The sequence below is a fragment of the Pogona vitticeps genome, chromosome 2, assembly GCF_051106095.1.
Source record: "Pogona vitticeps strain Pit_001003342236 chromosome 2, PviZW2.1, whole genome shotgun sequence".
Taxonomy (NCBI): domain Eukaryota; kingdom Metazoa; phylum Chordata; class Lepidosauria; order Squamata; family Agamidae; genus Pogona; species Pogona vitticeps.
In genome coordinates, this window is record NC_135784.1 from 72224187 (window position 1) to 72251305 (window position 27119).

The 27119-nt window shown below is 42.6% G+C and overlaps 1 protein-coding gene and 1 long non-coding RNA gene across 5 annotated transcripts; one reads left to right on the forward strand and one right to left on the reverse strand.

Annotated features, from left to right (window-relative positions):
- Nucleotides 1–522: 522 nt before the first annotated feature.
- Nucleotides 523–9746, reverse strand: CNBP (CCHC-type zinc finger nucleic acid binding protein). 4 transcript variants are annotated; one of them, XM_020802556.3, is made up of 5 exons: nt 9505–9746; nt 2648–2767; nt 2388–2480; nt 2042–2243; nt 523–1662 (listed from the first exon to the last, which is right to left on the reverse strand). In XM_020802556.3, exons 2-5 carry the CDS (start codon nt 2748–2750, stop codon nt 1545–1547), a joined length of 516 nt encoding a protein of 171 aa, XP_020658215.1. In that variant the 5' UTR covers nt 2751–2767; nt 9505–9746; the 3' UTR covers nt 523–1544. The 4 variants fall into 4 exon arrangements, with proteins under 4 accessions (XP_020658215.1, XP_020658217.1, XP_078241535.1 ...); XM_020802558.3 differs by having other exon boundaries at nt 2042–2240; nt 9505–9641; XM_078385409.1 differs by lacking the exon at nt 9505–9746 and adding an exon at nt 9243–9362 and having other exon boundaries at nt 2042–2240.
- Nucleotides 9747–11482: 1736 nt separating this feature from the next.
- Nucleotides 11483–18355, forward strand: LOC140704391 (uncharacterized). The gene is made up of 2 exons (XR_012083567.2): nt 11483–11622; nt 18231–18355. It is a non-coding gene; the product is annotated as an uncharacterized LOC140704391 (long non-coding RNA).
- The last annotated feature ends 8764 nt before the right edge of the window (nt 18356–27119 follow it).

Below are 27119 nucleotides of genomic sequence, written 5' to 3' on the forward strand. Positions count from 1 at the left end.
CATCAGCTCATCCATCTCTAATTCTGCTCCCTCTAGAAAGGTCTGCATGAACAAGGAGAAAGGCTTTTGTCTTCCACACCGACCCCTCTATTATGAAGCTTCATTTACCTGTTTTTAGCTCTATACTCAACATGCAGTCAAGCACTACTTGGTGGGACACTGAAAAATGTGTTTATATGTAACTAATATTAATGGACAGTTTTATTGCTTCTAGTGCTGGCAGATGGAGGTCAGAGAGACAGTATCCGTCAAAGTTTGCCTAGATATTTCTTTACTGGCAGACACCAGTTCCTTGAAGGAAAGTACTTCCTTATATTGTCCCCCACCCAGCACTTTGTTTCCACACCTCCCCCCCCCCAATACCACTGGGGACATGATTTAAAACTAATAACTATAATCTTATTCCAGAATACATCTCTCCTCTGGAAGCTGCCTTACAACTTAACAGAAAGTGTCTTTATGAAAACTTAACTGTCACATTGCAGGTGTCAAGTTTATGCAGAGAAAAACCAAAGCAAATAGTGCTGCTGAAGTGATGTATTTGACAATTCTACAGTTTAAATGATACAAGAATTAACTCTGTATAATACATTTGTGGTACAATAGTCAATGTCCAGCTTTTATTTTTTCCATATTTGCCTTTGTTATTTTGCATTATGTACCTGAAAAACAAGCCCTGAACAAAGAACTTCAGCCAAACTCCCCTTCCTCCTCCAGCTTTATTGATAGTTTAAAATTACATTTCTATATTCTAGGACTTCAATTGCTTTTACCATCTGACTTTAAAAACTGATTACAAGCAAATGAAACTCAACAGTCATCTAAGTGATATAGTATACAAAAATAACATCTTGATTTCTGTGAAAATGCATTTCTTTGCAAGTCCTGAATAACTCCAAATTGTGTATGCTCTAAGCACTGATGTTCTGGGTTTGATTTAGTTTGAAATATTTAATGTTTCCCATTACCTTGTTATCTCTTATTAGACATTCATTTATTGTATTACTGCTACTTCAATTCTCAATTTCTCCCTCACTCTCATGGCCATTAATGGCATGTGCATTGTTTTGTTTATCCCACTTAGCTATATGCTCTATGTAAGGCCTGATATAGATACTTGATGTTATAACTGTTACTGAGGTCAGAAAATCCAAGGCCATTATTGTAATATAATTAGTTACTGTGGAAGTTCAGACACTTCCTGTTTGTTTTCCTCCTGCATACGATCGCTTCCATGGAACCCAAGGAGGCTTTGCTGGTCTGACTTAACTCTTTCCACTCATCCATCCCTATTCACCAGTGGCACGGAAAGGGGGTTCTTTAACAAAGCATTATACATAACACCTCTACCAAACTAAACATAAACATTTTTGTAGTTAAATGCAGAAAGTCGATTTTCCACCCCTTTCCTCCTTTTACACGGCAAGTAAAGCTCACTGGCCTGGGAGTAGCCTCTATCTGCCAACCTTTGGCCAGTGAAGAGGATTCAGAGAAAAATAATACAACCATCAATCAGAAAAAGGAGGGGCGACAAAGGAAAACAGTTAAGCTGTAGCCTCAATTGTGCATTCCCGTGCAAGATGTCCTGATTCTCCACAACGATAGCAGTTGACTTCACTAGTCTTGCTGCAGTTGATGGCTACATGGCCGGTTTCACCACACCTGAAATCAAACAAAACAGAACTTTAGCCCTATTAACAAAGTACACACAAAGAAACACTGAAGTGTAGTGCTTGCGATTTTGCAGATAAATATCCTACATACTGTGGATATTAGCTTGGGTGCCAGCCACAGAATAAATATGTCCTGTTCTTAAGGGAATAAACATACTGAAACATCAAGTACAACATAAGAACTTGGAAATTCACACCAGTAAGCTTTGAGATCTTAGCAACTTATGAAAACAGAAAGCTCTCAAAACAATTTTATGGAAAACTAATTTAACGTCATACTGTAAGATTATAGAAACTGTTGCACAGGACTGAAATATTAGCAGAAGGGAATCAAATTTCACATGTATTGCTTTAAAATGAATTTTTACCTATAGCATTTCACTTTGGTGCAATCCTTTTGAATGTGTCCAAATTCTCCACAAGAATAGCATTTTTGCTCATCTGCGTGGTCACAGTCACGGGCCAAGTGGCCAGGCTTGCCACAGTTATAACAGCATTGCTCTCGCTCTCTTTTGGGCTCCTTGCAGTCCTTCGCAATATGGCCACCTCTACCGCAGTTATAGCAGGCTTCCACAATAAGAAAAAGAAAACAAACAAGACTATAAAACCTTGATGGCATTACAGAACATGTACTTAACAGAAGGTTAACTCACAATTTACTATTATTAATAAATTTATTCTTATCTTTACTCCCCAGGTTTTATTAATATTTACCATCCTCCTGAAGATCACAATCCTTGGCAAGATGACCAGATTCTCCACAACGATAACAGATGTCTGGAAGTGATGAAGACATAAACTGGAAACCTGTTTAGAAAGGCAAAGCTATTTAAACTTCAGTGGAAATATTACATGTATCAGTTAAAAACCTTAAAATTCCACAAAATTACAGTATAGTATGAAGCCTTTCATTACACATTTACTAGGAAAAATAATAATTCATATAGAAGTTTCTTGAGGAAGAGGAAGCTAACCTCGGCCACGGCTTCGCATTCCACGGCCACGACCAATTCCAGTTGGGCACTCCCGAGCCCAATGGCCAGTACGCCCACACTTGAAGCACTCGTTACTGCTCATTGCTGCAACTGATTTTCCTGAAGGGGGGAAATGAAACAATTATTAGACTCACATACTGAACTATTCATGGTAACAAGCTTGCACAAACTATTCAGGCTCTTGTAAAACACTATGCTTACAGTCCAGATATAAACAGGATTTTCGTTATACATTATGAGATTAAACCAAAATCTGGGCCAAGATAGGAGCCCATTATATGGGGGGGGGAGTAAAGGTTCCCCTTGACATTTTTTAGTCCAGTCGTGTCCGACTCTAGGGGGCGATACTCATCTCGTTTTTCAAGCCGTAGAGCCAGTGCTTGTCTGAAGACAGTTTCTGTTGCCACGTGGCCAGCGTGACTAGGGAACGCCGTTTTACCTTCCCACCGAGGTGGTACCTATTTATCTACTCACATATGCATGCTTTCGAACTACTAGGCTGGCGAGGAGCTGGGACAAAGCAACGGGAGCTCACTCCGTTGCGTGGATTCGATCTTACGACTGCTGGTCTTCTGACCCTGCAGCACAGGCTTCTGCGGTTTAGCCCACGGGGGGGAAGGCTATATTAACTGTGGCTGTTCTGAAGTGGTCAGTAAGAAACTAATTACCAGGAATGAAGTGACTAGAGCCATTCAACTAGATCTGGCCAACACACATGGGCCTTTTGCATCCTATACTGAATTTTGCAGTGGCTAGTCTTAAAGCACCACAACCCACATTGCCAAAATACTCCCTGCTGTGTCAGGCAAAATAACCAGTTAAACACTTAATCACTGCCCCACCAGTAGTTGTCATGGGACCATGCAAGATAGTCTGCTCCACAATCTCATAATGCTATAGTAACAGAGGACAGTCACTTTCTTGCACTACAGAACACAGCTACTACCAATGTCACTGGCAGAAATTGCTCTCCCTATAGCACCACAATAAGGCTAACTTTGTCTCACCAGCACAATTATAGTACTTATGATGCACTAATCAATTAATCATGATTTCTAAAAAAAAACTCAGGACCTGGAAGCACATCCCCAAGATGTACATGAAATCTTCACTGATTGATGCCTAAGCACTTGATAAGAGACAAATGGTGGCTGCAAACTCACATCAGAACGTCTGCTTATTCCTGCATGAATCCTGAATTCTTTTTGTATACCTCACTTGCTTATTTCCATTTGTCTGTGCTCATGAACTTGTATCAAGAGAACAGGGGCACCGGTGGGCTGCACCCAAGAGCTCTCCGGTTCACTCCAACTCACTGCAACAGTTAAGGCAGAAGGCAATACTATTCAGCTTGTGCTCAAATTAAATTATTCGCCAAAGAAGAGCAGGTTACTGATCAGGGGTAGGGGACAAGACATGAAAATCATTAAAGATAAAAGCAGAGGTTGGAAACACATCATTTCATTCATACCTGGATTTCAAGTTAAGAATTACCTGCATTATGCTCCAATCCTATCCCACCATGCATCACTACAATTCCATCCCAAATTCCCACTATCAAGTAAGTTAAAACAAAAGATAGATTTTAATGACAATTCATCACTATGCACAATTATCAACATTGCTTGTTTAATAGTTTTTATTTGTACTCTAATCTTCTATAACTATATTCAATTACAGAAAATAAGCACTAGGTGCCTACATGTTTTGAAAACAGGACAGAACAAATAAAACAAGAAGTTTAACACAGTACTGCAAAACTAAAGTTCAGACTAGACAAGACAATGACACACAAACAATTTGGATACAAAGCCTCACTTTCTGGGGAAAAAAAATCAAGATTCTTCTGCTGAAAGGATTTATCTTCCAGCAGTCTAAACCTTAGATTATTTATTAGAACATTTGTAATGAGAGGTGCACATGCCTATACCTATTCTTTATTCTAGAATATGACTCTCTAAATCTAGATATCACTTTCCTGTAGTTCTAACTTATGAACAGGCCAGTTAAGAAGCTTGATTAACCACAGCTGGCCCAAAGTTGCCTCACCTATATATGTTAAAACACATGTCAAAACATTCCAAATCATGTTCTCCTCTTTCATACCTGAAACACCGTCAAACCTGTAACAAGCCAGCCAACACTTCAAAAAGACAACCAGATGGGATTCTTTAATCCAAACACAGGACTTTATGGAACAGAAAATTGATATATGGCTTGTTTACAGCTCACAACAGAATTTATTTATTTGAAATGTACTTCAGGTCTAAAAGTACCACACTCTGGTTTAACTTTCATAGGTACTTTTGGCCTTGCAAAATGATAATTAAAGTTTTTACTTCTTTGCCATCAAGTGATCTAATGCACTGTTAATGGAACTTAAGTATATGCATGTTCACTATCTGCTAGGCATCTTGCTGTGCCACTTATATGGATCATCAAGACTTACTACAGCTGAACTAGATACTAGCCCTGAAATGGTATTTTCATCGTCATCTACTGGCTCCATCACACCATCCTTCTTGGTTTTTCCTTCTCCTAGTACTCCACTCAGGGTCCCATTTCCCTATCTCAGGAGTATAGAACATTTCACCTTCCAGGTATTGGTAGACTTCACTATCTAGCAGATCTAGCCAGCATGAAAGATAATGGGAGAAGCAGCCCATTCTCATTTGGAGGGCCACATATTCCCCAATACACTGCCTATTTCAAGGTAGTGAACCTCTGACACTCCAATGTTTTGGATAATTGCCAGAATCCCCAGCCTGTATTACCAATGATGGACTGTTAAGAGCTGTAGTCCAAAACATCTGGATTGTAAAAGATTCCTGGTCTATTTGCTGCCCAATCTGGCCTTTCTCAGCCTGCAATTCAGTATGCCTCCCTTTTCGCAGCACAATTAAGTTGCAGTCCATCATTATTCCTACACATTTGCACTGGAACATGACTGAAAACATAACCTAGGTAGGAGAATCCTTTAAGAACTTGCTTTTATTTCAGTAAACCTGGAGAATATACAGCTTCTCAAAATTCTGTACTCAGGTTTAGATTTTTGCCCATGGCAATGTGCCCATAGGTGTTCATCACAACATTCTTGATCATTTATTTCAAGGCTAGTTACATAGAGAACTAGTCATCTCTTGCCCAGACCATTCATTCTATGGCATACATTTGAGTATTGCAGATGCTAGGCAAACATTTACACTGTCAGCACAAGAATACCCAGTCCTTGTCAGTCAGTTTTGGTCAGGGTGCCAGCACTTCAAACATCTACTGGTCAGAGGAATCATTCTATTGGCACTTGATGTCAAAGGTATACAAACTTGCATAACTGCACAGTTCTGTTTTATGTCCCTCCACACCCTTTGGGAACTCAACTGTGCAACCACACCTCTCCTGCCCACATCAATGAATTGATTCAGAAGACATACATGGAGTATTACATACAGATTTCTCCCAGCAAAAAGTGCTTATGCCCATAAAGTTTGAATGACAAGCAATGTTTGTGCCTGATCAGGCTATTTCCACAGGTTTGGGCTGGCCTTAGTAGCCAGGCAACAACACATTTCTCTGAAAATTCTTCGAGACCCACAGAAGACATCGAGGGGATCAAGTTTAAAGTCTCAGCTTTGAAGGCAACTGAAAACACCTCCAGACTACAGCCAGAAGGCAGACCAAGAAACACTTAATGGAGAAGTTGTGGCATCAACATTGCTATTGCACCAGTGAGTCTCTGGCCTCTCCTTCCCCATATAAATGTCTAAGGACGCCACAAAATATAGTACCTAAGATGATCATACCAATATGTGCAATTAAGATTTTTTGGACTTTTCCTGGCATAATTCTAGTAGTTCCAATCCAGACCCACACTTTCAAGCATCTATCTTTCCCTCAGCTGGAGCAGGGCCTAGGCCTCCAGGGATGTGTTCAAGACCTTCATTTCCTGTTACAATGCTTCCTGAGCATTGTACCTGCTGCCCTTTAGATTCTACAGAGTGTCCTCCCTGAGAAGTACTGCAGCAGCTTCCTCCCAGAAACCACTTTGGAAGGAAACGAAGACCTAGAATACAGAATTGGAGGCCTAGACCCCACTCCAGGTAAGGGAAACACGGGTTTCTGAAGTGTAGGTCTGTGGACTGACAGAATTCTTACAGAATGCTGGGAGCTGGAGTCTTAAAAGAGCTGAGTGGCACATATTTAATGGCATGTACGTACATACAGTATTAGCGTTTCTACAAGTTCTTCATGTACCACCCAGAAATGCTTTTCTAACCACTGTTTCACTTAATACAGAATTCAAAGCTCCTCTAATATTCTACATTTAAACACAATTATTCTCAGTCTTCATCACAGAGCTCACCTAGACATTAATTAACTCTCCTCAGAGGTACCAAAGGAACATCAAAACAGGTTTAGATAATTGTCACATTTCCAAAATGCACACAAGTGGTCTCTTAATGATTTGACAACACTTAACGCTACATTCCTAAAGTTGTAGACCTCCTTGATCTGAATTTTTCCTGCTTCAGAAGCACAAGACACCTGTCAAAAGCAGTGTGGATTTGATTTAAAGCATGATTTAAATGAAATCAAATTTTTGACAATTTAAATTTTAAAAAATCAAAATTTAATTTAAACCATGATTTAAATCAGTCTGATCTTTAAAAAATCATTGATTTTTTAAAATCCACCAGAGTCAAAAGTTACTAGGACATTATGCAAAGCAGTGAAGATTCAGGGTAACCAGAACTGAGAATATTCAATATTGTCTGGCAACCCTTTGCATTAACATTCAAATCCATTGCCAATTACTCAACATCAAGCAACCAGAGTCAGCCACAGGTTGACAACCGCAGAATATGTCACAGCTTTAACAGACATAGTAATTAATGCTTTATAATGTAGGAAGCAACCTTTACCTTCAAAATATTCCTGCATGCTCAAGGTGTGTCACAAGAAAATATTTCAGAGTGACTTCTCTGGGCTTAAGATACTTTTAAAACTTGGAAAGAAAACTCCAAAGAGAGTTTTTACTTTCTGTCTGACAATAAAACTATCAGAAATGCTTTAGCTATGGATTTTCTGTTTTGGCAGGAGCATGAATGTGGTGACCCTTGGAGTCTCTTTCAACTGTGATTCTATGATTCCTTCCCATAGCTCTATTCTGAAGGGAAAACCTCAATATGTGCCACTATTATCATTCTATTATAACTTAACAGTTTCACATATCTACAAATTCTAGCCAAATTCTCAGAGCTAAGTGCCTCCAACAAACCCTGAAACAGTCAAGAATAATTGGGGCATATGTCTGTGAGGAATGGATCAAAGTCTGAAACAAACTTTACTGAGTAGCATTTCCAAAACACATACAGTATGTGCTGTCTTGCATTCAAAGAATCTGCAATTGCTACCAGAGAAATAGTTTCTCTTTTAGTCAAATCACAAAGATATTCTTTCAGTCAACACTCAACAAAACATTTAGTATTCAATTCTGACTGAACAAGGATGACTATAAACCAAAAACTCTTCTCAACCTGCAAAACCTCATGTATCCTGGAAAATGTTGGAAGTAATATTGCCTTCTGCTCTTCCAGATTTCACTACAGTATTCCTCATTGTGCCTTTTCACTAGAATGTAACTATCTCATTTGAAGTCTTCCTCAGTCTACCCGTTTAAAGGCCATTAGTAACCAAAGGCACTACAATAAAGCCGTCAATTGCTTCGTTAGGCTTTACATTTTCTAAATGTCCCACAGAATCTGATACTTTTTCAAACATCCGAAGGTCTACTGCTTTTTCTATTAAGAGTTTGGTCAGCATTTCACGTCGGGCAACTCTGTGCGCAGATTGCGTAGAATTCACGCCCGTTTCTACCCAACAGGCCACATTTCTCTCTTAACCATACACTCCCGCTGTCAAACCACCACGAGGTAGCCTACACCAACTTCGAAAGTTACACACGCCAGTCTTGGAAGATCGGCAAAGGAACGGGGCTCCTCTTGCGAGTGTTACTCAAGTTGACCACGTGGAGAGCCCACGAGGGACGGAGGGAGGGGGGAAAGGAGGGGGGAAGGCCTAGAGAAAGCAGTGGCGCCACTACGGGCCCCGGCGAGGAAGGGCCGCCTCTCCGGGCCCTTCGTCCAACAGAAAGCAGTCCCCCCCCCGCACCTTTCAGCTGAGCCCAGAGCGTGCCCGCCGCGCCTCTTCCTCCCATGGGGTTCGCGCTCCCTTACTACGGTGACCGACCACAAGGGGGGCAAACGAGCGGAGGAGGGCCTTTCCCCGCCTCACTCACGCTCGGCCCGCGCAGAACTCTTAGTAATGGTCGCCTTAAATAAAATCAACATGGTAAGGCTTCCGAAAAGGTCCACCGCGAAGGCAGGAAAACCCAATCCCTTCCTTTTGCGGGCTCCGTCTTCTCCCTCGACCGCCGTGAAGGCCCCAACGTGGCCACTTCGAAGCCTTCCAACCTAACTCCCCCCCCCGCCAACGCAAAAAAAAGGCACCAACCACACACACACACAAACCCCCCCAAAAAAGGAGGCGAGAACGAGGCAACGCTACGTTAACTCACCCAGCTCTTCCCCTCAGTCCTCTCACACAGACGGTCGGCCCCCGTGATCTCTCCCCCCCCTCACTTCCCGCCCTCCTCGGAGGTAAAAGGCCAAGGCGTGTGGTGGGGGTCAGTTTTTTTCCCGCGCAGTAGGCCGGAACGAGCCAGCGCCCTCCTTCCTTCCCTCCTTCTCCTCACCCCGCCCAAGGAGCTCTTCTCTTCCCCCGTTTCGCCAACTCGCAGGCCAATTCTGTTTGGCCGCCTCCTCCTGCGCCGCACTCACCTCTCTCTTTCTCTCTCTCTTTCTCGGGCGCTCGGCTCTGTTCTAGGTTGAACCTGGACCTTCCGTGCGACCGTAGACTTTCCTCGCCTCCTCCTGTGCCGCCGCCTGCCTCTCCCCCCCTCCGCGCGCGCGCGCAAGACTTCCCTGGCCTCTTTCCACCCGCTGCCGTTGAGCGCCTGCTGGCTGCGCCACACGCGGTTTGCACACGACTCCACGCACCCTCCCTTGCCGATCTGCGCACGGCTCCCTATCCCGACGGCGGGACCAATCGCAAACGGCGAGTGCTTCCGCGTGGCCCGTTGACGACAAGCGTAGAAAGGGCCAATCAGCGTCGTGGAAAGGGGGGAGGAGTCCGCCTACCGGAATATCCTACGTTCATTCTTTTAGGCTGAACTGAGCGGGAGGAGGCAAGAAGCGCGAGGGCGGTTGTTGTTTTCCCGCGCGCTGCTAGTCAGGACGCCCATCTTTTTTTCCACTGATGGTGCGCGTGCGCGATCGCTCGGTCACATATTGGCAAAGGCGATCCTTTGCAGTCTTGGTGGCACGTTCAAGGGACGGAAGCGTGCATTGTCGCATGGGTGGACGTCTCAGGGGACAAGATGCGTCACATACACTACAGAGTTGCTTATAAAGAAATGTCCCGAAACTAAGTATAAAGATACATAGCGAGTACATAGGCTTTCTACAGGTCATATTAAACGTTGTACTTCTATGTACGTCATATGGGAAGCCTTAAGACTACAAACCTATATACACATTTTCCTGGTACAGTACTAGTCATATCATAGGCATCTTTCAGTCTCGAGAGACTATGGTAACGTGCTCGGTATGGAGGACTTGGAAGAACATCTAGTGTTTTGATGCTGTACGTGAAGCTGGAGTGTCCTCTCCAGGACACGAAATCTGGGTAAAATAATATGGAGGATAGGCTGTTACCCAACCAGCAAATCCCCCCTCTTCATATTGCTGAAATACTCCAATGGAAAGGCAACGAGCCAATACAATTGGTTCCAGGAGTTGATAGAACGACATGAACTGCCTCCGGGACTCCGGCTCAGGATTTTGCCTCCAGGTTAACTCCTGAAGCCTTTTCCATGGGTGGATATAGCCACAAGGCAGTGGAGGTTTGAAGTCAGAGTTTTCCTTCTCCTACATGGGCTGCCTTCCAGGGCTGATGAGTCCCACCTACCCGGCTTGTTCCCTCATGGCATGGACGACGATGACGGCGCCTCAGTAGGGGTTTGAAATCAGAGTTTTCCTTCTCCTAGATGGGCTGCCTTCCACGACTGAACAAGTCCCACCTACCTGGCCTGTTCCCTCATGGCATGGACGATGATGGTAATAACCCTTAGTTTAATAATCTACTTTCGTGCTCTCCATTTCTCTCTTTTTCTTTTCAGAAAGAAAACACATCTTGATTCTATTTAACAGTGAGGCGGACAATAACAGTGGAAAAGTGGAAAAGGCTAATCTCTTCAAGATTTTTTCATGTGGTCACTGGTGGTACACCTTCTGACTAAGGTTCCAGGAGTTGATAGAACGACATGAACTGCCTCCGGGACTCCGGCTCAGGATTTTGCCTCCAGGTTAACTCCTGAAGCCTTTTCCATGGGTGGATATAGCCACAAGGCAGTGGAGGTTTGAAGTCAGAGTTTTCCTTCTCCTACATGGGCTGCCTTCCAGGGCTGATGAGTCCCACCTACCCGGCTTGTTCCCTCATGGCATGGACGACGATGACGGCGCCTCAGTAGGGGTTTGAAATCAGAGTTTTCCTTCTCCTAGATGGGCTGCCTTCCACGACTGAACAAGTCCCACCTACCTGGCCTGTTCCCTCATGGCATGGACGATGATGGTAATAACCCTTAGTTTAATAATCTACTTTCGTGCTCTCCATTTCTCTCTTTTTCTTTTCAGAAAGAAAACACATCTTGATTCTATTTAACAGTGAGGCGGACAATAACAGTGGAAAAGTGGAAAAGGCTAATCTCTTCAAGATTTTTTCATGTGGTCACTGGTGGTACACCTTCTGACTAAGACAGGCGATCAAAAGCTCCAGAATGAGATGGCAACATCAGCTAGATAATTCATGGAACAATGGCTCATTCTGTGATCTTATGAGTCAACATCCCTGACTGGGAACAACTTGGCTGGTCCATGAGGTTGAATGTCTTGTCCCCTGGGTTGACGGGTCCAACGGTGAAACACTGGATCTGTCTCTGTTGTTGCTCTGGGATTTGGCCACTGGAGTGAGAGAGGTGTCCTTTTGTGCATCGCGTCAGCCATATAACCGTACTTCCTGCGTTTGGCAGGTTCTGGCTCTTCAATGTTCGTCAGGTCATCTGGGACTCGAAAATACAGCCTCTCTGAGACTCGGTTTTTCGGGACCTGAGCACTGTGAGGTTTCGACATGGTCTTCCGAGCCTGATGAACCTTGGGCTTGGCTTCTTCCACTGCTTGCACCGGAGGCCAGGATTGGGGCCAGGGCCGGAGTTTCTGCCCTGGGCATTCCAGTGTCCCCAGGAAGGCATGACCCGGGCATACTCAGCAGCCACATTGCCAAACTCTGGATAGATGTCGGAGACTTGCTGGTTTCTGTGAGGGACAGCTTGGCCCGGCTGGGCCCACTTGCTTTGCTGGTGGATGATGGAAGCATGGCCTGGCAGACCTTTACCTCCTGGGCTTGGGCTGGTGTTGGATCTGTCTGAGATCCCCCTGCTTCTGCAGACATGCCTCCCTTTTCTTTGCCACTTCCAGTCATCTGCGCCCTTCCTCCATTATCTCTGTTTTGACCAGAGGCCAACAGGCTCTTCCCTGCTCAACCCTGGGTGCTTTTGGGCTTCCGGGGAGACAAGGATCCTGAAGCAGGATCAGGACCATCTCTGGCAGGTGCACCACCTATTTAATCTGGCCCCATTTCCACCAGTGATGTTGACCATGGAGGTTCACCCTGTCTGACTACCTCGCACTGCAGCCATTTCTAAATGCTATTTAGAAATTTAGCATTTTTAAATGCTTGGAAGTTAGTTGGGAGTTATTTCGGAATAGAATGAACACGTAAGGAGGAGAAAAATTAGTGTTCTGCCTATAAAGGGGACAGTGCTATGTGAAGGAGGAGTAATAATCTTGCGGGCACTTAATAGGGTTTTAAACAAAATTTTAATTACTAAAAGGAAATTGTGCTTTAAACAGAGCTGTATTTGGTACATTTCTTTGTTGGCTTTCCTTCAATGAGCTCCAATCAATGTATATGGAGCTCTGTCCCAACATTATCCTTACAGCAAACCTGTGACATTGATCTGTGAAGTCTGACTGAGAGTGTCCAATGTCCCAAGGTCATCCAATAAATGGCCCAAGTGGGTATTTGAACTAGGTATCCTGAGGCCTAATCCAATCATTTTATTTATTTATTTAATTATTTATTTGATTTTTATCCCGCCTATCTGGACCAACGGTCCACTCTAGGCGGCTTCCAATATAAAATCAGAAAGTAAAAACACTGTCAAATAAATAATAATACAAAGCGACTACAATAAAATAAAAATAGGAAAAGTAAGGGAAAGTCAAGAATTGGCTGGAGGGAAGGACTGGATAAACAACCATGTTTTTAATTGGGTTTTAAAGATGCAATCACAGTGCATTGGCTTTCATGCTGTTGCTTGATGGGATACAGTGGGGTCTCGACCTATGGAATTAATCCGTACTGGAACGGGGTCTGTAGGTCGAAAATACATTCCCCATAGGAATGCATTGAAAACCAATTAATCCGTAACCCGCTGATGCAGGCTTTCCCAGGATGGACCAGGCCTACCAGGGAGGGCTTCCGCCGGTAGGCCCGGTCTACTCCCCAGGCTTTCCCAGGGAGTAGACTGGGCCTACCGGGGGAAGCCCTCCCCTGGTAGGCCCGGTCCACACCTGCGTTGGCGGCGGGAGAACCTCTGGAGGCCTTCCCCGCTACCATGGGAGGCATCTCGGAGATCCCCTAGCCGCTGGCGGTAGTGCTTCGGAGGCACTATCTGCGGCGGGGGGAACCTCCAAGAGGCCTCCCATGGTGGTGGGGAAATCATCTGGAGGTCCCCCGCCGCCATGCTCGGACTCCTGGATCGCCCAGCGCAGTTCGGCTCCCAGCAGTGGCGGCGGCGGCAGGGGACCTCTGGATGCCTTCCAGGGCTTCTCCGCCACCATGTGAGGCATCTCGGAGGCCCACCCCCTGCTGCCGATAGTGCCTCTGAAGCACTATCATCGGCGATGGGGGGACCTCCGAGATGCCTCCCATGGAGGCGGAGAAGCCCTGGAAGGCATCCGGAGGCATGACCTGCAGCCTACAGACTGTAAGGGGGAGGTGGGGAAAGCGCCAGATTTGAATTTGGCGCTTTCCCCGCCTCTGCCTTCTGGTCTGTAGGTCGATTCTCCGGCTGCAAGACGAAGTGAAACTGCGACCGGAGACGTCCATAGGTCTAAAATTTCATAAGTGGAGCCACACTTAAGTCAAGACTCCACTGTACAGTCTAGTGTTCCAAAATGCTTCTAACTATGTGTGTGCTTGCCTCCTACGTATAGCTGTCCTTGGTCTATAGGAAGCAATACTGGCCTTGGTGTATAGAAAGCAATAGTGCATCAAATTCTAAGAATAGAAGTAAATGATGCATTTCTGTTAAATCCCCACAGTCGTAAAAATAGAAATAAAGATTATACTGGTGCTTAATGCTATTATACCTTCTTACTACTCTTGCAGTTATTTAGAGGTAAACAAAGTTTTAAGCATTTTATAAAGAGCATTTTTTCCTAAATAAGTCTATTGTGGTTGTATACTATTGAGTCCTAATGGGGATAGCATGCAATTCTAGGGAGTGAGTCATATGGGTTACATATGGACAAGGGAGAAATTAAAGCATTAAACTGTTCGCTCAAACAGATGATCAATAACTACATCAGTTAAACCTTGTGTTACTAAAGTACCACATTAGTTTAAATAAAAATGTAAGGACAATTCTATCAGCTCTGCTGAGTAGACCTCTAGTGCCTTGCAGACTTTTATATACCAAAAATAGCCATGGTCTCATTTTAAAAGAAATGAGAGTTAGCAGAATTATCTAAAGATGCAGATCAGAGAGTTTTAGAAAGTATTCATTTTGGAAGAACTCAATAATTAATTTAAAAGTCATGTGCTTGTTAAAGGTTAGATAGTCTAGGAGGCAAAACTAGAATTCAGTATTTCTGTCACACCTTGTTACTGTTTGTTTTTATTTTAATATTTAAGTACTGCTTTTTGTTCATGAAAAAAAATCAAACCAACAGTTTTAAAGTTGCAATAATAACACTAAAACTGATCAAAAGATAGCAGAACAGGGGCAGCTTAACAATTAAGTGGGATATTTGGGAAATAGGTTTCTAACCTGTCTTCAGAAGAAAAATAAAGAGGAGCCTTTGGTTACTTTCTAATACAGTGGTGCCTCGCTTAACGGGTGCTCCGTTTTACAACAAAATCGCATAACGACGAAGTTTTTGCGATCACAAAAGCGATCGCAAAACGATGTTTCCTATGGGGGAATTTTGCTTTGCGATGATCGGTTCCCTGCTTTGGGAACCAATTCTCGCAAAACGACGATTTTCCTACAGCTGATCAGCAGTTTCAAAATGGCCGCCGGGTTAAAAAAAAAGGCCGCTCGCTATGTTCTGGGACGGATTCCTCGCTGCATGGGCAGCGAAAATGGCCGCGCCATGGAGGATCTTCGCTGGACGGTGAGTTTCAAGCTCATAGGAACGCATTAATCAGGTTTTAATGCGTTTCTGTGGGCTTTTTAATTTCGCTTTACGATGTTTTCATTCTATAGCGATTTCGCTGGAACGAATTAACATCGTAATGCAAGGCACCACTGTAGAGAGGATATCCAGTGTCCTGTACAATCCCTTGTGGGTTCCTCACAAAAGTGGAACCTTCAAGGCAGTGTAGGTATACAACAAGAATGGGTTAATGAAGAATGAGACAGACCTGTAGATAACTAAGACTTTATTTAAGGCACTAAAGATAAAAATCGGCACTAGTGCAGAAGTCTTAATATAGCTGTTATATGAGAATGTCAATGAGAAGCTTTCAATAGGTGTGAAGCCACATTCTGCACAAAGTGAACTTTCTTTAAACTATCTTCAAGCCCCAATGCATGAACAAAGGAATAGAATTTAATTCACTGGTTCTTATCCTGTAGAAGCGACATTGAAACAGAGCTATTTTATATGTTATTGTAATCACGTGCCTTTCTGGGGATTTACTGTTCTGATTTTTTGGACTGCAAATCCCAGAAGTCCCCATTCTGGGAGTTCAGCCTGACAGACTCACACCTAGAGACTTCTAAATGTTGATAGCCTGGAGAAAAGGCCTGGTTTGAAGGCTTCATGGCCTAGCATAGGCCTAACTTTGTACAGTACTAGCTTCCTGTACGAAAATGAAGCTGCTACAGTCTTACTTGGAAGTACAGTATTGATTTATTGTTCAGCAGTTCATTCAGTTGATTGAAACCAGCCATAATATACAAGCTTCTGTGTGGCTAAAATTCTCCACTAAAATGATAAAATCTGGAAGCATCACAAGGGAATTTAGTTCTTCCGTCAGGTCAGTGCCACCCATATGTATATGGTTGCTGACATGAACATTTATCTAGGTTAGGTGTATGGACTTCACGTCACAACTGTACAGTACTTATAATATGAAGCTCCAGTTTTAATATATGTAGTAATATATAAATCAGGCCACAGTTACAATTTAAAAAGAACTTTTATTGAATCATAGGAAACTACAGGCTTTGAATAATGAGAAAGTATGATGTAGTAAGACTCAGTGTGATAGTCTGAAAATGAATGAAATATATTCTTGCAGTCATTTTGTTTCATTCTCCTTTGTAAAATTCAGTCAAAACCTGACAAGTGTGAAATGAACTTTCTGTAGTAATTGATTCTTGTCAGTAAAGCACCCAAGTTCACTGCAGCCCTGTACAAATTATTTTTATGTGGTTTAAATATGTTAATTTCCTCATAATGAATATGGCAAGTTTTATTCAGTAACTATGGCATTCAGAAGTGCATTAAACTTGTGAAAATAGAATTTTAAAAATCATAGTAGTAATGCTGTTTGAGAGACAGTCCCATAGAAACAGCAAACCTGTTAGACCTTGTAATTTCCATAGATCTTGCTATCTAGCATGGAGGAGGGGGATTCCATTCACCCCTGATCTTCATTCAGCCTTATGTAAACTAAGTACCTGCAGGACTCATCCACAGGTCCTCCTAAGCTTATTAATTAGTCAGATTCAGTTTTCCTTTCTAGGAAATATCCAGATCCCAAAGGAATGACTGTGAAAGAAACATGCTTTTTCTTTGTATAGATAGCAAATGGTCAAAACACTAGACAAAACCATCGTACTCAATGATAACTGTACCTGGCCTCAGGATTTATTCCTAGGATCTTCTTGAAAAATTCATGTTCCTGATACACTTTTTTGCTAATTAGAGCTTATGATTTTGTTTTAAAAAGCAACTGGCTGTCTGGAACTTCTGAATTAATATACTTAATTGGAAGCTGAGGCTAATTTACTTCTTCAAACTAGTCTGAAGTTTGGCCTCACTAGTGTGCTGGATTGCTTGGCAAACACAACTCTGGATATTAAAGAATTTAAAAGAAGCTGTAGAAAATAAGCCTATCATTAACATATAAAAGTCATAAGCCTGGATTCTTACATGTCCAGGTTATGTATTATTGAAAATTAGTAGCATTAAATGCAAGAGTTGTGGCAATGTAATTCTAGAGAATGCAGACGAAAGGTGTCTTGTAGGCTGGCCTACGAGTTGGAGGTGACATTTTGAAAACATTAAAGCAGCCGTGGGAGGAAATCTTCAGTTTTGATCAGAACAGATCTGGATGAAGGGAGTCAGATTTTTCCTACTGTCGTCTAATGCCCCCGTCCCCATTATGAGCCACCCAGGAGAAGAAAAACAAAAGTACAAAATAGATACTGTACTATGCAATTTTCTCCAGTGCAGTTAGTAACAGGTGTGGGGTAGGTGATTTAGAGTGAGGAAGTAGTATGAGGGAAAGGGTTAATAATCCACACGCACCTAGCACTGTTGATCTGGTTGACAGTTCATCCACATTACATCTTTCTAGGCGATGTTTAATTGACTAGTATCAAGAAATGAAAATGCTTCTTCACACAGTGCCTGTTTTTATGAAATCCACAGCAATAATACCCCTGGCCTAGATACCATGTTTCCCTGAAAATAAGACAGGGTCTTATATTAATTTTTGTTCCAAAAATACATTAGGGCTTATTTTCTGGGGAGATTTTATTCTTTTCGTGTACTGTACAACAATCTACATTTATTCAAATACAATCACATCATCTTCTGGTTGCTGCGCAACAGTGGAGGGTGGGGTTTCACTTAACTGGGGCATATTTTTGAGGTATGGCTTATATTATGAGCATCCTACAAAAGTCGTACTAGGGCTTGTTTTCAGGTTAGGTCTTATTTTTGGGGAAATGGTAGTTTCAAATGGAGATTGCATGGGCCTCTTATATTCATTAGTCATGCAGTAGCAGCTTGGAAATATTAGGTTTTTGGATTACAACTGCCAGGATTGTCTAGCCTACTGGTTGTAGAATTTTGAGATATGTAATCCAAAAAGTCACTTTTCCAAACTCTGGCTTTTAAAATGTCTTCATGGCATCTTTACACAGACACCTGAAAGTCCTCAGCCCATCCACGACTGCTGTGGCACTAAGAACTCTACCTCTGAACTGGGTGTGATTGTGCATGGCTTGTTCTCATCTCCAGCAACAGATGCAAACATGAAAGCAAAGTAAATTAGACAGGTAAAGTTTCTCTCTCTTTATTCCTTCATTTTTCTTGACAGTATCCTTGCCTCTGATATGAGAGACCAAAGTTCAGGTGCAGCTTTTCCAGAGAAATGCCTTTGTCGCTGCATTTTTGTCAGTCATAGAGGCCTTTAAAGCACACAGGAGATTTGGCCAAAAAAAAAAGCAAGCACTTTTCTAGTCAATATTGTAACTGATGCTTATTTTAATATACTTGCAAATTTGCAGATGGCACCAAACTGAAAGAGCTGATACCTACAGCAGTATAAAATGTTTGAGTATGTGAAACTGGGCAAATACTAGAAAAAAATGACATCCAGTGGTGCCAATGCAAAATTTTACATTTGCATTTTTAAAAATTCCCAGGCATTTGAAGGGGGATGTATTTGACATGGCATCAGTATATGTGAACAAAATAGTGGGAGTGTACTTACAAGCTGAACATGAGCCCAAATTCTGTAATGTAGATTAAAAAATTATAATTTAAAGTGTGCTGCTTATGTACCTCCCCAAAGTGCTTAGAGCACTCTCTAGGTGGTTTACAATTTAATTATGCAGGGCACACATTGCTGGGTACTCCATTTGCCAAACTCAGAAAGATGAAAGGCTGAGTCAACTTTGAGCCTTCTACGTGAGCCTAGGATCAAACTCAGGTCAGGAGCAGAGCCTTCACTTCAGTACTGCAGTTTCACCACTGAGCCATGAGGGTCCTCTAATTTTAGGATTCACTGGTAAAACTGTACTTACCAGTTTATTCTGCACTGTAGATTAAATCCTGCTGCTTAGCATAGTAAATCACAACTAGAATCGGCCGTTGAAGCAATGCAACTATGGAAGAATTAACTCACCAAATCTCCACTGATTCACTACTCTAGTTGCAGTTTACTATGCCAAGCAACACGACTTCAGCCAATATGTACCTTGTTTAGAACATAATCATGAATAATTTTGTTTAATTTATTTGTTTATCTCTAACCCTTCTCTCAAAACTGGAAATAATGGTGGCTTGCAACAAAATTATTACATACAAATGCTTTTAATTAGGGATGTGCACTATAACTATTAACCAACTCAAAAGGAGTTGTGCTGCCGTTTGGCAATCATGGGGTAAAACAAGTAACCCCCAGTTACCCATGGGGTGGAACAGCACTCTGCACAGACACTTCGTGTTCAAATCAGCATTTGTGATGGTAAAAATGTAGAAATAAAAATGACACGCATGATTTCAAGCAAGGAAATGTATGGTGAAAGTAATACACAGTATTGAGCAAAACTGAGCTGGTGCCAGTGGAAAAGGGAAATGAGATCTTAGTCTCTCAGTGAAGCCCAAGCCTGCCTTTTGACACTCCAACTGCTGATGTACTGGGGAGGAGGAACTCTGAGGTAACAGGGCGCAACATACTTGCAGTCACTGTCACAGGCATTTTGCATAGCTAATGATTACTTATAAAGCCCTAAACGGTTTGGGACCCGCAGCGCCACCACATCCCTGGAATGAGGAAAGACTTACCCCCAAATCTGAGGGGCTGCCTCTCACACTGGTAACAAGGCTCCCATGCCTTTAGCTGTACACTAAATGTTCGGAAGATGCCCTTGCTACACCTGCTGCTTTACTTCTGAGATCTGAATATTTGGGATCAAAGCAACTGGGCTAATAGTATGGAAAGCTGCTGTTATCTCTCTTGAGACCACAGTGCATAAGCCAGATGGAAGAAAAGTATTTGCAGCTGTAGCAAAACTGTTCTCTTTCTGGTTTCGTGAACTGTGGCAAACAAACTCCGTAGGAAAGAAACTTCATACGGTTCCGGAAGCCAGCCCCTTGGATTTGTTTGTTGTTTATTGGAGGCAGACTGGCTGGTTTCAGTAATCGGCATCCCAAGGAATGCTGGCAATAGTAGGTCAGAGAGACAGGAATTCCAGAAGCAATCCATAAATAGGTCACTCGCCCTACAGAGTCAGGGCTATGAGATCAGAGATCACACCCTTGGAAAGAAGTAATTCAAGGTTAGAGTCACTAGTGTTGATAATAAAGGCTAACAGATAATAAAGGGTAGAACCATAGAAGCCAGTAAGGTTAGAAACTCTGAGATAAACTGGGGCATTAAGATATGCAAATATGGGTAATAATGTTTTGTCAGCCTCCCCTTTTTCATTTTTTTTAAATGAAAAGCAATTACAGCAGTAATTTGAAGAGAGGAATTGGTAGCAAGGAAAAGGTGGAGCACCTTCTCATCTGCGTCTTTACTTCACAAAATGGCCCACTCCAAGGCAGCTTGTCTTTACAAAATAGTTAACACAGTGGCTGTCAGTACTTTCTGACAGGCATCTACATGCAACGGTGTAGACTGTCCTGAATCAGATAATTATCCAGGACTTTCTCCAAATGAAACTTATGAATCCCCAATGATTCTATGGGCCTACTCTAGCTGTGACCTACTACACTAAGCAATAGGATTTCAGCCACTGTTTGATGACAGTCTCTGAATTGAAAATTAAACACATTGTTTAGGCGGAAGGAGAATACCAAAAACCTTTTACACTCAAGCAAAGCAGACAAGTTTAATAAACTTTATTCAAGAGTGAATATAAGAGCATGAAAAGTTGCATGCTGTATTAGACCACAAGACCTGTGTAGGCCACATGAGATAGATGTACAGGTACTTTTTCCACAGGAACCTGTTTTCTAGTCTCTTACCATCAAATATTGCAACACAAAACATCACGTCCTTTTCTGTTTAATATTCCTTCCCCTTTTGTTCCCCTCTATCTCCATGTGACAAATGATAATCTTTCACTCGGGATATAGAGATGATTTTTTAAAAAAGAGAAGCATATTCCAGCAATGTGTGTCTGTGTCTTGTGTGTAAGACAAATATATATCAATGTCTTATGAATCAAGGGATAGACTACTAAGATACTGCTTTCTTCCAGTAAGACACTTGAGATGATTAACATTTGTATCCTGTGGTCTATTTGCACATACTGTAGCTGTAATTCTTCTGGGATGCATTGCACCTCTTGTCAAGAGAAGTGGGGGCGGGGGGGGGGGGAGAGAGACTTTAAGTTGACCTTAAATTGTAATGTGAGAAGCTACTGTGGGGGGAAACGGCAATGCTCAGGGCTAGTTTCTCATCTCTGAATCCCGTAGGAAGCTTACCCATATGCCTGGCTCTTAAAAGCAAAGTTGCATGAACCAAGTCTCCATTTTGAGAATCTTTGGTCACTCTTTACCCGCAGCTATTCTATGAGGTGCTATAAAGTTTCAGGTTCTCGGCTGAGCACCCTTTGGACATGATGCGTCCTAAGCTGATAGCTAACAGGGTGGTGGCCATTCTATATTTGAACAATTACAAGGCTGAGCTACATGGGAGTGATGTGCCTGTGGCTCAGTGTAATATGAAATACAGCAAGCTGCCTCAGAAGTTTTCCCTGGCATGCGAGACAGGATGGGTGGCATTTTAGCAGATCCAGTTACAAGTTAATCCTGTTTCTGCTTCTGGCATTCATCTGCTGTTGTGCTCTAAGAGGTCTCTGTGAGGTCGGTTGTAACATCCAGCTTGTATGTATCCATAATTTTAGAGTTTGCTCTGAGAAATTACTATAGATTTGTGTATGTGTACCTATTGATTGAGCTGGATTGTCCATGTGCCAACAAACCCATAGTGGTTTACATGGAGCTATCACAGCAATCCACTGAAACAACCACAGACAGAGAATTAACCAAGCTACCCACTGTATATTATGACTAGGCAGGGATCTGAATCTATCTTTCCTGCTTCCAGACCCAAGAAGCTGACTACCGGTCTTTCTAGTGTTCTGCAAGACTACTCTTCTGTTTACTATATTATGCTATATTTTAAAGGGCTGATTGATCTATTGATAAAAATGAAATACTTGGCACACCCTTCAGCTGCCCCACATTTGCCAGGATTTTCCCAGGTTACCTAGTGGAGTTCCACTTTGCTCCATGTATCATGAAATCTCTGAATTCCTATGCTTTAATTTAAAAACAACAACAACAACAACAATATACTAGCTCTTAGAAGCCATGATGAGAAGCATCTTTTGTGTTGGTTTGTTTTGCAAGAAATGAACCTGTGACTACCTTCAGGGTAGTTTGCCAATGGGTGAAGCCTTTGATACTTTGATAGGCAGGACCATTGATTTCTGAAGTAAAACAACCAATTCTCTCCCAATTCCTAGGCAAATATTGCAATTTTGGGAAAGCCTAGCCTATCTGCAGACAACTAAGGTCTACATTATGGTGGTGGTTATGTGCCTGCATGTCATTTTCGACTTACAACGCCCCTGGCAGAGTTTTTGAGGAAGGTGAGATGCCACTTCCCAGTGAGTTTCCATGTTCAAGCAGGGGTTTGAACCCGGGTTTCCTGAGTGTTAATCTGACACACCGTACTGGCTCTTGTGCTGGATGGAAGAGTTGCCTGAAAAGGTGCATAGAAAGCACTGGGGGGCGCAGAACTGAAAGGGGGAAATAAGAAAATAAAGCACCCATGTTGACCCTCTCACCATCTCTCCCTACAACAACCTAGTAAGGTAGATTTGGCTGAATGATAGTGATCCATTTATTGCCCTGGCAGAGTTTTGAACTTGAGTCTCACTGCTCCAAATCCAGCACTCTAGCTATTACCTTATACCAGCTCTCTCAGATGAGTAGTTACTACATAAGCAGTATTAAATCTAAAACATAATGGTAGAAAAATAATGTAACAACTTGTGTCCTTTATTATACAAATTAGGCCACCCAGATGTGGAGAACTGGAAAGTGGCAGCCCTAACGCAGAGGATCTGAGCATGCTGCACGATGCAGGAGCTTGCCTCCCTTTGCCAGGGGATGCACACCGGGCCCGCGCACTGAGCAGCATGTGGAGAGCAAATGTGCAGGCAAGAGACAGGAAGTGAAGCACAGCACAGTGCCACAGTGTTGTTGTGCATTTTTCCTTCTTAATAACAGTGGTACTTGACCAGCCTTTGGGTTGTCTGGCCACCACGCCCTTGACCACATCCTCCAGTTGCTCAGCCGAACCTCTTACAATTTCATCCGTGGTCACTATTGGCATCATTGAGATGTTGGTGGGCATGATCCTTTCTGAGAAAAAATGTGACTCATTTGCCTTTGAAGCCATGTGGACTCACAGGTTGGCCTGGTTGCAAATCACAGCTGGGATCAGCCTGGGGATTCAAGAAATTGCAGTTCAAAACAGCAACTTTTCTAAGCTCTGCAAGTATTTGAAAACCAGAGTCTTTGTGCCAGCCAGTATTATCTTTCTAGTTGCTCTGGATATTCATCTTCTTTGTTCCAATGTGAGGAAGTGAAGAAGGAATTACTTTTCTGCTATGTCCAAAGAAATAATGCTACAGGAACATTGGGTAGGCTGGCACACATGGGGCTTTGCTACAACTCCATCTAGCTGCAAGTACCCACCCTGGGGAAAAAACAAGAGGAGAGCAAAAGCATACAGAACAATCATTTGAGCCTTTTCTTTCTCATTGTACAGTACTTTGAAATGAACCCCTGAATGTGTGAACGTGGTTTCAGAATTGATGATCATGTACGGTTGTCCTTTCTTTAGAGGGGCTGTATAGCTTGGCAGAGTTACATTTCTGGATTATTACTTTCAGAATCCATTCAGCCAGGGCAGCCATCAGTCCAAAAACTTAATGTTTCCATTTTCTGTTAATAACCTCCACATTTACAGGAGAGGAAAATGGTGATGAGGACAACAGGAAATGGTGGCCAGAACATTGGAAGCGCATAGTGAGTCCTAAATATTAAACTGAATAAATGCAGAATGTTACATAGCACTTCACAGCCAGGTCCCAATAAAGATGGATCAAGGACAAAACCATATTTGGTTTTCACACAAATGCTTGTCTGATGCAATGAGTGCTATTCTAAGAACCTGTGCGGCACAGTGTGTAAGTATATGAGACTGTGTTTCAAATTTCCCACTGTGTGATACATGGGCTGAATCCAATTTAGACCCAGCCAGAGTCAAGCCATTGAACTAAATGGGGGCTTGTTAAATCAACACAAATATAAGTCCCATTGTCCCAGTGCAATGATTTAAGTGGGCTGGGATGAAAATTAGATTTACCAGTAGCTTCATGTCCCAACCAGTTGATCCTATCCTATGCGTGTCTATTCAGAAATAAATCCCAGTGAGTTTAATGGGACTTCCTCCTCAGTAGATGTGTACTAGATTTTGACCTGAATGGCCCAGGGTCATTCATCTCAGCCTACACTATCTCACAGGCTGGTGGTGAATGAGACAGGCTGTAGGTAGGTTTCTTGAATGGCTAAATCGTGTAATATGAAATACAAAGTTTCAGAGAAGAGTTGCTTGATTTTTTCTGGTACAGAAACTTATACTAGTCTGGAAAGGTAATAAAGTTCCTGATGACATTATTACTGAGAGCTGGTGTCCTTTAGATACTCTGTATGTGGTACTGTACAAGGATGTGGTGGTGCTGCGGGTTAAACTGCAGAAGCCTCTGTGCTGCAAGGTCAGAAGACCAGCCGTCATAAGATCAAATCCACACAATGGAGTGAGCTCCCGTCGCTTGTCCCAGCTCCTGCCAACCTAGCAGTTCGAAAACATGCAAATGCGAGTAGATAAATAGGTTCGACCTCAGTGGGACAGTAATGGTGTTCTGTGCCTAGTTGCACTGGCCATGTGACCATGGAAACTGTCTTTGGACAAACGCTGGCTCTATGGCTTGGAAACAGAGATGAGCACTGCGCTCTAGAGTCGGACACGACTGGACTGAATGTCAAGGGAAACCTTTACTGGTTGTTGTGGGTTTTTCGGGCTCTTTGGCCGTGTTCTGAAGGTTGTTCTTCCTAACATTTCGCCAGTCTCTGTGGCCGGCATCTTCAGAGGACGGTCCTCTGAAGATCCTGGCCACAGAGACTGGTGAAACGTTAGGAAGAACAACCTTCAGAACACGGCCAAAGAGCCCGAAAAACCCACAACAACCATTAGATCCCGGCTGTGAAAGCCTTCGCGAATACAGGGAACCTTTACCTTTACTATGTGGTACTGTGAGTAGAGTGATGGACTAGGAGTCAGGAGATCTGGGTTAAATCTCAACTGGGCCATGAAAGCTCACTGGGGGTGTATGATGGTGGTAAAACCACTCCTTACCTTGAAATTCTAATTAGGTTCACTATGAATCACATCCCATTTAACGCCATAGAGAAACAATGTTCTTTAGCCACAAGAGGGAGCTACTGGCATGTTGTATCTCACTTAAATGACATAACCCAACTTTAATTTATAAGACAAAAAGCAAAGACTTGAGAGAAAGCCAAAGAAAAATAAAAGAGAACTTCCTTTCTCTTCCTTTATTTTCTTTTCCAATAATGATGAGGAACATTTTGAATGCCAGTTCAGTTTATTTAATCTTCGGGGGGGGGGGGGGGGAGGTTAGAAATGAAGCAAAAGGGAACAAGCTCATAAAGGAATCATTAATTAGCTAGGACATGATTACATGAAGAAATAGATCAGAGTTTGGACTTGAGGAGCAGTCTGGTGCAATCTGTTTCCTGCAATCACACAATGCATGGGGAAGTGAACCCTCTCCAGAATGTCCTGGCTGCAACTGCCCAGCTCAGCTTTTTGTAAACCCAAGCCTGTGGGTTCCTTTAGGGAGTCAATCCATCTCTTATTCGATCTTCCTCTGTTCCTGTTGCCTTCGACTTTTCCGAGTATCATTGTCTTTCTCAGAGAATAATGCTTTCTCATGATGTGCCCAAAGTGGGACAGTTTCAATATTTTTGATTCAACAGATAGATAGTTCAAGTTTGATTTGATCCAAACCCCATTTGGTAGTCCAGGGTATCCACAAAGCTCACCTCCAGTGCCGCCTTTCAAATGGATCAATTTTTTCCTGTCAGCTTTCTTATCTGTCCAACTTTCATGCTCATACATGGTGGTTAGAAATAGAAAAGTGTGGATGATCTTGGTCTTGGTCTCCAGTGACACATCGTTACACTTGATTATTTTTTTCCTAGTTCCTTCATTGCTGCTTTTCATAGTCTCCATCTTCTATTTCTTGGCTACTCTCTCCCTTTGAATCAAGGTATATAAAATCTTCAATTATTACAATTTCTTCATTGACAACATTAAAGTTGTGTAGCTCTACTCTAGTCATAATTTTTGTCTTCTTTATGTTCAGCTGAAATTCTTTTACGTTCACTAAAAATCATTTCAAGTTATGGCTGCTTTTTGCTAGTAAGATGGTGATCATCTGCATATTTTACATTATTGATGTTCTTTCCACCAGTTTTAACTCGTTCTTCATCTGAATCTAATCTGACTTTCTGTATGATATGTTCTCCATATAGATTGAACACATATGGGGATAAAATGCACCTTTGTCTGACACCTTTGCCTATAGGAAACAATTCTGTCATAATGGTAGCTTCTTGTCCATGTGAGGGATTAATGGTTACCTCAGGCTTGCCTGACACAAACACCGGAAGCGCATGATCTTGGAAAACAGAACTAGGGTTTATTGGAACATCAAATAAAGAAGTATTAACATTAAACTGGGTAGTGTTCTTTTCTCTCGCCGCCAACAGGTCAAGTGAGGGTGTCCAGGCATCTTGTAAAAAATGGTTGAAACTTGGGTCGTTCCCAGGTCCCTTGGTAAACGGGTTAGCTTCACCCGGTCCTTTTGCTTCAATGTCCACCTCAATTAAGGGTAAGTTCTTCAGCGTGGTCTTCT